The 10,916-nt window shown below is 32.5% G+C and overlaps 1 protein-coding gene across 3 annotated transcripts; it reads left to right on the top strand.

The window, feature by feature from the left end:
- Positions 1 to 2,581: 2,581 nt before the first annotated feature.
- Positions 2,582 to 10,370, top strand: LOC111365340 (probable serine/threonine-protein kinase PBL19). 3 transcript variants are annotated; one of them, XM_022985821.1, is made up of 5 exons: positions 2,590 to 2,805; positions 3,960 to 4,392; positions 6,697 to 6,957; positions 7,867 to 7,989; positions 9,653 to 10,370. In XM_022985821.1, exons 2-5 carry the CDS (start codon positions 4,021 to 4,023, stop codon positions 10,166 to 10,168), a joined length of 1,272 nt encoding a protein of 423 aa, XP_022841589.1. In that variant the 5' UTR covers positions 2,590 to 2,805; positions 3,960 to 4,020; the 3' UTR covers positions 10,169 to 10,370. The 3 variants fall into 3 exon arrangements, with proteins under 3 accessions (XP_022841599.1, XP_022841589.1, XP_022841581.1); XM_022985813.1 differs by having other exon boundaries at positions 2,592 to 2,805; positions 3,995 to 4,392; XM_022985831.1 differs by lacking the exon at positions 7,867 to 7,989 and having other exon boundaries at positions 2,582 to 2,805; positions 3,995 to 4,392.
- Positions 10,371 to 10,916: the final 546 nt, after the last annotated feature.

Genomic DNA, 10,916 nt, shown 5'->3' with positions numbered 1-10,916 from the left:
TTAAAAAAAAAACAAATGAAAAAAAAAAACAAATGAGTTATAAGAATCAAATTTGATTTTTTTCTTTTAAATAGAAAATAGAAATAAACAATAAGAGAGACAAAAAGAATATAAACAAATATAATGAGTAGAAAAAATAGATTTTGATCATAACTCTAATATTCGTAGAAGTAAAAAAAAAAAAAAAAAAAGAGAAATATTTAAAAAAAATGCATTTTTTTATGAAAGTCCCCAAAATCTTGTAATTAAGGAGAAACAAATTTTGAGATTTTATGTGAGTGGTTTTTACTTAAAAGTTAGTATCCCAAAAACTTTTATAAAAGTTTCTAGAGATCATTAAAATTTGAATACCTCAAAACTTATAAAAATTTGTAAAAAAACTAATTGAATACACCATGACTTCTGGAAATTTTTTAAAAGTTTATAAAAGTCTCAATTGAATATATCAATATTTTTAGAGAGTTTTAAAAAATTTACATTGAATACATCTAAACTTTTTAAATCTCGAAAAATCATTAAAAGTTTCAATTGAATACACCCTCTAAATATCACATTGTGTGAGAATTATTTTTTGAACGATTCTAACTTTCCTACTATTTAATTATTCCAATAATACATTATTTTTCTTTTCTCAATATGTATTTAATTTATTTAACCATTTAGTTACTATCATTGCACATGTAAATTTGACGGATTCGTTTCAGCTATATTCATTCATTAACTAATGAATTTGTATAATTAATTCTAAATTAATTAATATTCACATTTTATTTAATTAAATATTCATCTTCATTTATACATTTCAGTATTATTAATTCTAAATATAAGTTAATTAGAATGTCAAATTCAATAATGCATTTCATTAAATACGTTCATGTATGCTAATTAACATTCAATTTTACTTAATTGAAAATTAAATAAATGATTCATCAATTATTGTCCAGTATATATTTCCTTGCATTAATTTTAAATTAATTAACATTCACGCATATTCAAATATTATTTTTACAGTACCTATAAAGCATTTCAAAATAACATTCAACGTTGACTACATGTTATTTATTAATAGTTTTAGCACTAAGTTGTTTAAAAATTCGTGGCATTATAAGAGAAATAGACACGTCATCTTTTCAAAGGTATATTTGCCTCGTATTTACCAGCGCTATATAAGAATTGGCGATATAAATGATAATTTTACGACGAGCACCTAAGATTCTCAATCTCATGGAAATGCAAAAAGCTATGAGTACGAGCAAATTAGCACGATACACATTAGAGAATCACAACATCATATTCAACATTAGATAGTACTCTCAACTTCGATACATAAAATTAATTTCTGTAAAATAGATAAAGTGGAATGAGTTCCAATTACCGACTTTCCTACTTAACTCAGTTACTCAACCAACAGCTACAAGGATGCTGTCAATATTATTTTTGTTATACATAGAGATAGATAAATTGACGTGGAAAGTAATTATATTACACACATCTCAAAGAAAAGAGTACTGCCCTCTAGAATCTAGATGATCATCAAATTATGTGATAGTGAAGTCACTGCCCACATTATTCAATAAATTTTGAATGCATTTTTAGATACTTACATAACGTTATTTATCTAGATTGGTAATTGTTAAAGTATAAATAACAACACTATTGGACTTGTGAAATTGACACTTGCCCTTATATTTGAGATGTTCAAGTTCGTATCATTTAATTGACATCTATATTATTGATCATCACCAATTTAGATAAATAACATTATTCTCTATGAACAATGTCATAGTAACACGCTAACGCTACTTAAACCTATAACTATCATGATTTTAGAGTAATATAATTACTTCAAAGAAAAGGAGTAATGACTTATGATCATAAAATAAATGAACATCATCAGTAGTTATCATCACAATTCTGGACTAAATGAATTCGTTATCCAATGCATTGACCTTAAAATGCATTGACCTTAAAAGTTAACTCTATTCAACAATTGACAATGATGATCCACCAAGACCGCAAAGTCAACTTGGTCCCCCCCCAAGACCGCAAAGTCAACTTGTTCCCCCCCTCACCCCCACCCAACCCCAATATTGGCAAAAAGTTATCTTCCAATTTCAAAAGGCCAAGCAATCTTCTGCATAATATAACTATGCAATGACACACTTGACTTGATGTTAGTTTAACTGTATACACCTTCAAACTTTATATGTTTTCCAGCTTAAAATCAGTTTTCCATTTTCAAAGCAGAAATTAATGCAGAATATGAATGTAAATATTACTAGTATAAAATATTCATAAGCATAAGCTTGTTAAACAGTTCCATACATTCTACCTTTGACCCGAGGGACCAATTCTTGATGGATTTCTTAACACTAGAATTTTCTCGATCGATGGGAATTTCTTTAAGGCCGCATTCATACCTGGCTTCCAGTTTTATGTCAGACTTTTTCACTAATTTATTCATGTACAATTGTACATTTGTATATGAACATTTTCTTTATTTATCCCTCCTGTGTTTTGTATCCAAAAGTAATAAATATTTATTCCTTTAATCCAAGATGCGTAGATAAGAAGATGGGCTATATTTAATAATTGTTGGTAGACTTTTCAAAGGCACTGGTGCCGTATGCGGAAGATTTACTCACAAGTCGTTTGGCTGTCTGTCCACTAGTCTTAACTGGAAGCCTTTCTTGACTCTGTTCGACACAATTACAATTTTTTTTTTTTTTTTTTTTGGATCATTAACGGAAGCAAGAAAGAACATCAATCTGTGCCTCTGGCGGCCTACCATAAAAAAACTTAAAGGTAAAGTCTTGTTGGAGAAGATTTTTGCGCTGGCAATGAAATGTGGGTTATTAGATTTTGTGTAATATATGTGGAATAAATTTGCAAATTATTGGTCTTCTAAAAAGCTGAGAAAGATGGAGTTTTTTATTTTTTTTCTTTTTCCCCTGGAGAAGCCTGAAAGTAAAATCAATTTTAATTTCATTTTATTTTTATGAAGATGATCCAGAATTTAATACGGGTAGAGAATTATTTGTGTATATCTTGCGTCTGCGACTGAAATTTGTGCTTTAACAGTTATATTGAGAGGTTTATGAAAGAAAAAATGACTGTTAGGAGATGTGGATTTCATGTAGCATTTATTTTCTTTGATTTGATTTTTTTTTTTTTTTGAATAGTACAATCATGGCAGTAATTTAATCTGAGAACTGGGTTGTGGGCTTTGCTGGAATTCTAGGAGGTTGATTATATTTCTGAGAGAAGGATAGACTGTTTATCAAATTAACTGTTGATTTTATTCAGGGAAGCTTGTGCAAACATTTCTGATTTTTTTTTTCCTACTTTTTTTTTTTTTCCTTATATTTATTTCCTCCTTTTCTTGTTATAGTTTTGAAAGTATCTCTGTCTCAACGATTCATTTTTATGAATTCGATTACAACGAGAACCTTATTGAAATTTGGCTTGTTAAAGATTTTTTTTTTTTATTTATTTTTATTATTTTTTTATTTTTAGGGATATCTTCCATCCCAACATGTGCAGAAAATAATGTAGCAAAAATGGTTTGCGTATCCAACTCAAATAATTGGGGAACAAGGCTCAGTCTCTTGTTGTTGTAAAGGTTTATGTTTTAGGTTAAGAAGAGATTAAGCAAATAAAAGGGAAGGTTTATATTTTAGGCATGTTTAGAGTCTTTAGTTGGAGCCAAAAATTCTAGTTTCCAGATATATTCTCATGGCACTCCCTTTGAACATGGACCTAGTTGGTTAGTTTAGTTTCTTCTTGCACATTATGGTGGTTTTTCTGGTATATGTTGAGCAAACAGTTGAGAGTTCTTTTTGAAAATCAATAGCTGTTACTTTTGATTTAACGTCAAATGTTTCTATTCCCAAAGTTCAAGACAATGTAAGTGAATGGTTCGTAACTATCCATGATCATTGCCTATTTTCACTTACAAGATTATGAAGTTTTACTTCCACACATGGATTCGCAGTGAAGGTTTTGAATAGTATTAGGGCCATGAGGTGTTTCCAATTCCATAATGGAGACAAAAAGGAGGAACCAAAGACCACAAAATCAAATTCTGCCAAATCCTCATTTACTGATCGAGAAATGAGGCAATCTGGATCCGATTGTAATTCCCAGGATGTATCAGACACTAGCACTGGGTCCAGAGGAAGAAGCCAATTTCCAGTTTTGTCTGACAGGCCCAGTAATCTCAGGGCTTTTACTTTTTCTGAGCTGAAAGAGGCGACAAAAAATTTCAACCGGTCTACCAAGCTTGGAGAGGGTGGGTTTGGATGTGTTTTTAAGGGCACGGTTAATATTTCTGAAGATCCAGCTAACAAAGTTGATGTGGCAATAAAACAACTAGGTCGAAGAGGACTACAGGTAGATATCCTCTCACGTTTTTTCTTGTTCTCTAAGTTCTGATTTCATTTTCTTCTTTCTGGTATTCTCTTGTTCTAGTTTCATTATAAAAGATTGGAGGTAATGATGATTACTCTTGTAGATTTATGCAGCATAATAATATCTATTTAAATTACAAGTTTTCTCGTTTACGTCGTTGGTTGACAGCATTAAGCTATTTGAATAGAGAGTCAGACCTCTATATTTTGTAAGTCTAGATTAAGATTACTAATGTAACTATAGGAGATTCAACATGGGTTTATTTAGAATTATTTTGCTCTTCACGAAAGATGAAGACAATTTAACTATATGTTAGAGATGCTGTGTAGTATTAATTTCTTCAAATTCTTCTCCCTCCCTACCTATATGTGTGTACATGCTCCCCATACTCTTGCATATGCCCATGCGGGGCCTGCTAGAGCAAGATTTAAAAGAGGTGTCACAAGATTTCTCCTCCCTCTATCCATTTTTTTTTTTTTGGGTTAATGGCATAAAGCCAATTGAAAGCTAAGGCAATGGAATTTTAGGCCTTCTGTGTTCCATCCTGTTGTTAAGGCTAGACATTTCTTTTTCAGATGTCCAAAAGATTTGCATTCTTTTAAAAGTCAGCCTATGTTTATATTGCAATCTCATTTTTTCAATACAAAAATAGAAGATTCGAAAAGAAACAAATCATTATTTCATCGCATGTTTGAAATTTTGAATTCAAAAATAGGCCAATAAGTGAAATAACATTCTAGATCAACTTCATAACACTGCTGCATAAAAATTGGATTTTTGAAACCAAGCTAATTTTTGTTGGTTGGATGGTGTTAAATGTAAAAATTACATGGCTGCCTAAGTGGTTCAGTATTCAGAATAACTAAGGTTGGAGTAGGAAAAAGTAAATGATGACATTGCCTGAGCAAAAGATGATAAATGTGAACTTTTTTCAGGTGAAAAGAGGGAGAGCCTCACAAATAAATAGATGATTGTGCCAAAATTCAGGGTTTCTCTTTACATTCGTAAATTATTTTTTCACAACGCAATATGACTATGCAAAAATGCTATACTCACGTTTTTTCTTGTTCTCTAAGTTCTGATTTCATTTTCTTCTTTCTGGTATTCTCTTGTTCTAGTTTCATTATAAAAGATTGGAGGTAATGATGATTACTCTTGTAGATTTATGCAGCATAATAATATCTATTTAAATTACAAGTTTTCTCGTTTACGTCGTTGGTTGACAGCATTAAGCTATTTGAATAGAGAGTCAGACCTCTATATTTTGTAAGTCTAGATTAAGATTACTAATGTAACTATAGGAGATTCAACATGGGTTTATTTAGAATTATTTTGCTCTTCACGAAAGATGAAGACAATTTAACTATATGTTAGAGATGCTGTGTAGTATTAATTTCTTCAAATTCTTCTCCCTCCCTACCTATATGTGTGTACATGCTCCCCATACTCTTGCATATGCCCATGCGGGGCCTGCTAGAGCAAGATTTAAAAGAGGTGTCACAAGATTTCTCCTCCCTCTATCCATTTTTTTTTTTTTGGGTTAATGGCATAAAGCCAATTGAAAGCTAAGGCAATGGAATTTTAGGCCTTCTGTGTTCCATCCTGTTGTTAAGGCTAGACATTTCTTTTTCAGATGTCCAAAAGATTTGCATTCTTTTAAAAGTCAGCCTATGTTTATATTGCAATCTCATTTTTTCAATACAAAAATAGAAGATTCGAAAAGAAACAAATCATTATTTCATCGCATGTTTGAAATTTTGAATTCAAAAATAGGCCAATAAGTGAAATAACATTCTAGATCAACTTCATAACACTGCTGCATAAAAATTGGATTTTTGAAACCAAGCTAATTTTTGTTGGTTGGATGGTGTTAAATGTAAAAATTACATGGCTGCCTAAGTGGTTCAGTATTCAGAATAACTAAGGTTGGAGTAGGAAAAAGTAAATGATGACATTGCCTGAGCAAAAGATGATAAATGTGAACTTTTTTCAGGTGAAAAGAGGGAGAGCCTCACAAATAAATAGATGATTGTGCCAAAATTCAGGGTTTCTCTTTACATTCGTAAATTATTTTTTCACAACGCAATATGACTATGCAAAAATGCTATATTTGTAATCATGGAAAATTTTAAAAAATGGCATTCTTGCACAAGTGCCTTCAAGTTTGTGGTTAATTAGAGTTTCTTTTAGTTGATTAGACTGTATTGGAGAATGACTTCTTGCAATTAGATATTGGAGCACATTTTGCTTCTTTGGTAGAGAACTACAATCTGATTTACATGATAGGGTCATAAAGAATGGGTGACAGAAGTAAATGTCCTTGGTGTGGTTGAACATCCAAATCTTGTGAAACTCATTGGCTATTGTGCTGAGGACAATGAGAGAGGAATTGAAAGGCTTTTGGTATATGACTACATGCCTAATGGAAGCGTGGAAGATCATTTATCAGCTAGGTCAGAGACATCCCTCCCTTTGGCTATGAGGCTGAAGATAGCCCAAGATGCTGCTCGTGGCTTAGTATACCTGCATGAAGAAATGGATTTTCAGGTTATTTATCTACCTATTGAATGTTGATTGGTTTTACATGGATATATAACGGAATATGAACTTTAAGTTTTGAATAGAGATGGCAACAGTTTGGTTCGGCCAAAACCATTACCGAACCGTCAAATTTTTTATCATACCATAACTGCATCATAACCATGGAAATCGGTTTGGTTCAGTTTGTATCTCGGTTCAACTTGGTTCAGTTCGATTAATAACCACGAAAATAAATTAATTTTTATAACAATTTATGAGAAGAGAGTCAATGAAAACAAAAACACAATATTACAAACGAAAATGCAAACATTATTCCAAATTTCAATTGCAAAATACAAATTTAACAAATAATATTATGAATATAACAATAATAAGCTTTTCCTTCATTCTTGATTCTTGTGCATTGTAGTTACTTGATTCATGCTCAATAATTCAAAAACTTCAACTTTAACTTATATTCAATCTTCATTTTTTCCCACAACTCTTATTAGCATAGGTCTGCACTCAAAATTTGATTCCTATATAATAAATAAGAAATATAAGTAGAAAATACATCGATACTATCTAATCCAGAATGGTTTTAACTAAGATTTAAATAAAAAAATGTACCTCTTTCTCAACTTCCTACTCACTAAACCTTGCCATCTCTAATAAAAGAATGAATTTTTTAAGCGGCTAATCGGTTCGGTTTCAGGTCGACGGCATAAATACCATACTCGCACCGTCACGAACTGGTTCATTAAAATTAAATGCCATATCCGCTCCATTGCACCTTCGATTCGATTTTTTCACCTCATTCGGTTCGGTTAACCGCGGTTTTCGATTTTAACGGTTCAAATTGTCATCCCTAGTTTTGAAGTAAAATTTGCAACCCTGCTGTCATGATTTTGTCTGACTTGTATCTTTTTTATACAGATCATCTTCAGAGATTTCAAGTCTTCTAATATTCTTCTAGATCAGCAATGGAATGCTAAGCTATCAGACTTTGGATTGGCTCGGTTGGGCCCTCCAGAAGGACTAACACATGTATCAACAGCGGTATGGTCAACTACATAATGTCATTATTCTCACTCTTATTAGCTGTTGGAGAAATAAAACCTTTCTGCTTGATTTAAAACTTCCAACCTTTTAGACTGGTATAAAACTGTGGAATTAAGAATTTTTTTTACCGAACTATGAACTACTGTTGCATTCGTTTCTAATGAAATTCTTTTATTTGAAAACAATGTTATGTAAAGGCAGCTCTTTTTTGTTCTGTGATGTATTGTTGACACCGTAAAACTATCCATTAATCTTTGACGAATTTGAAGACCAAAGTTTTGAATAGAATGATAATATCACACTCAGTTTTGTATAAGCATTTTAGATACCACGATGACTTAGAAATCATGCATCTTCATACCTAGGTAGATTTGCGAGTACTTTCAGGGAATATATCCTTAGTCAGGTCTAATGGTGGAGAAGCATATAGAACGTCAAAGAATTACAGTGCACTACAATGGCACTGGACCACTTGTTAATGTAGCCTAGTCCATTGTTGTAGTCCATTGTTGGGGTAAGTATTCGTTTGTTGTATTGTCATTATACAACCTAGTCCTTGTTTTGAGTATAATATAAAAAGAGATATTATTTGTCTAGAGCTTGAATTTGATTACGAAACCAAAGACACTGATATCTTGGCAGCGGTCGGAGTAAATCCTCCACCTGGAGTTTGTCAGAGGAAGCAGGGGCTACGGTACATAAATAAAATATAAAAAATGAGATTAAAGAAAATACATCGATTCCATAACATATATAAATATGTTATTTGATCATTTGTTAATGAGGCTCTATCTAAGACCTATTAATTGAGATTTGAATCTATACTAGGTTGTACAAAAAAAATAATTTTCGCATCAATCCAAAGCTACAAAAATGTTTATAAGATAACTTCCAACCATTGGGTCTTCCCGCCTCTGAATAAAATCTAATGGGATCCATAGAGACCATACCTTCATCCATAGGAAACCAAGTACCGGGTTCAATCGAAAGTTCGATTCTATCTGAATTAAGGGAGAAAAGAATTTACAAAAAAGGGATTCCTAAAAAATGTATTAATTATTTATTCGCAGAGGGGAGTTGAACTCGAGATATGTATTTAAATGGTTTGGCATCATTATAACTTAGCAATTTAGTTTGTCTATCTCTGGTAAAATCGTGAATTGCAACAAATTGCTTACCACATATAGTTCTTGTTTGAGCCCCATTTTTGTGCTAAAATGTATTCTAGAACAATGTTTTGTTGGCAAATATGTGGTTAAAAACTAAGGAAAAATTTTGAGTTTACGTGTAAAATTATTTTATAGGAGAATGTGTTGTTGAAAATTTGTGTTGAAAAATGAGTTTTTGAAAAAATGGGAGCCAAACATAGGCATAATATGTTGCACTATCGCTTGTGTATAAGGCTTCATGCATGATCTGAACTTGTACATTTCTTTCAATTGCATTTTTATGATTCTATAGAAATGCAGAGCACAATTCCTACACGTTCTATAAATATAAATAGATTCCCATCAAACGGCATGTGCTTACACAGCTTTTCTTTTGCACTCTTCTTTAGGCTTTCCGCGTGCCTGTGCAATGAATTGAAAATTTTTACTATCTAATTAGTTTTTGAATGCTTCTGTAGTCTAGTTCGTATTAACAAATACCTCGTTATCAGGTTGTGGGAACCTTGGGGTACGCAGCTCCTGAATACATTCAAACTGGTCGTCTAACATCCAAGAGTGATGTGTGGAGCTATGGGGTCTTTCTCTACGAACTAATTACAGGTAGACGACCACTGGATCGAAATCGTCCCAGAAGTGAGCAGAAGCTCTTAGAATGGGTAAAACCGCATTTATCCGATGCTAAGAAGTTTCAGTTGATATTGGATCCAAAGCTTGAAGGTAAGAATGCGCTAAAATCTGCACACAAGCTCTCACTTGTAGCCAATCGTTGCTTGGCCAGACTCCCAAAAACACGCCCAAAAATGAGCGAGGTTTTGGAAATGGTGAATAAAGTTGTGGAGGCATCAACAGGGACAGGCAATCCTCAACCAACTCTAAGGAGTACAGAGTCAATGTCAACTTTCGAGGAAACTGAAGCTAAAAGCAAAAGGAGGTTTACGGATGTGAAAATAGGAGATGCTGGCTGGTTGGTTCGTATGTGGTCAATAAAGCTCGTGAAGACGTGCTGATTGTGAAATAATTGCTATTTTCTTTGGTTTTCAGATATACACAAGAATGTTAGATAGTAGAGAGATTGTAATGGATGTTACAGAGACGAGAAAAGCTTGTCGTCTTACTATCTGTAAACTTTACAAAATCTGGATGGATGGAAATGACAATTATGTTATATGAATTGAGATTCAAGGCATTTGTTGTTGTGTTTGAGAAGCCTAGATATTGTGCAATGGAATTGATGAAAATACGCGAAGTTCAACTCCAAATTATGAGAGACAGTGGGTGGCTTCGTTCTTCCAATAAACCTGTTCTTTTTGTCATTGGCATTGTGTTGATGTTCTCAACATGTTTATAAGTGGCGCACATCTTGGTCGCCGCCACAGTGTAATCTTCTGGAAATGACAAACATCACTTTCATGTAGATTTATTTTATGGTGTTCTGAATATGCAGTTTCAAGAATTGAATCGTTTCTAGGAGGTAAATATAAGGTTAAGCTTATTTGTGTTCCTCTGCTTTTGACAAGGAAATATTGAATCAACTTGTTGATTTTCATTCATTCAGAAGATTTTTCAACTGTTAATCAAACGATTACCTTGAAACTTATATTCTCGAAATGCGGTCTAACAATGAGTCTGAATGAATAAAGAGCTTTAGTAATCTGGAATAGAAGTAGCGAGAGGAAAGAAAAGTGAGAAATGTCCATTGAATACAAGCTTTTGAAAGAGAATTTCAGTAACGAACATAGTGAAGAAATAGACTAT

Source organism: Olea europaea, chromosome 2 (genome assembly GCF_002742605.1).
Source record: "Olea europaea var. sylvestris chromosome 2, O_europaea_v1, whole genome shotgun sequence".
NCBI classification, from domain to species: domain Eukaryota; kingdom Viridiplantae; phylum Streptophyta; class Magnoliopsida; order Lamiales; family Oleaceae; genus Olea; species Olea europaea.
Note: the sequence above shows the minus strand (reverse complement) of the source record. Positions and strands in the feature narration are given on the sequence as shown.

Excerpts from the sequence above, each read along its gene's own strand:
- LOC111365340 (XM_022985821.1), top strand. The coding sequence starts at position 4,021 with ATGAGGTGTTTCCAATTCCATAATGGAGACAAAAAGGAGGAACCAAAG. Across the intron at positions 6,958-7,866 it reads ATGAAGAAATGGATTTTCAG|ATCATCTTCAGAGATTTCAA; the intron begins GTTATTTATCTA and ends TTTTTTATACAG. Across the intron at positions 7,990-9,652 it reads TAACACATGTATCAACAGCG|GTTGTGGGAACCTTGGGGTA; the intron begins GTATGGTCAACT and ends CCTCGTTATCAG.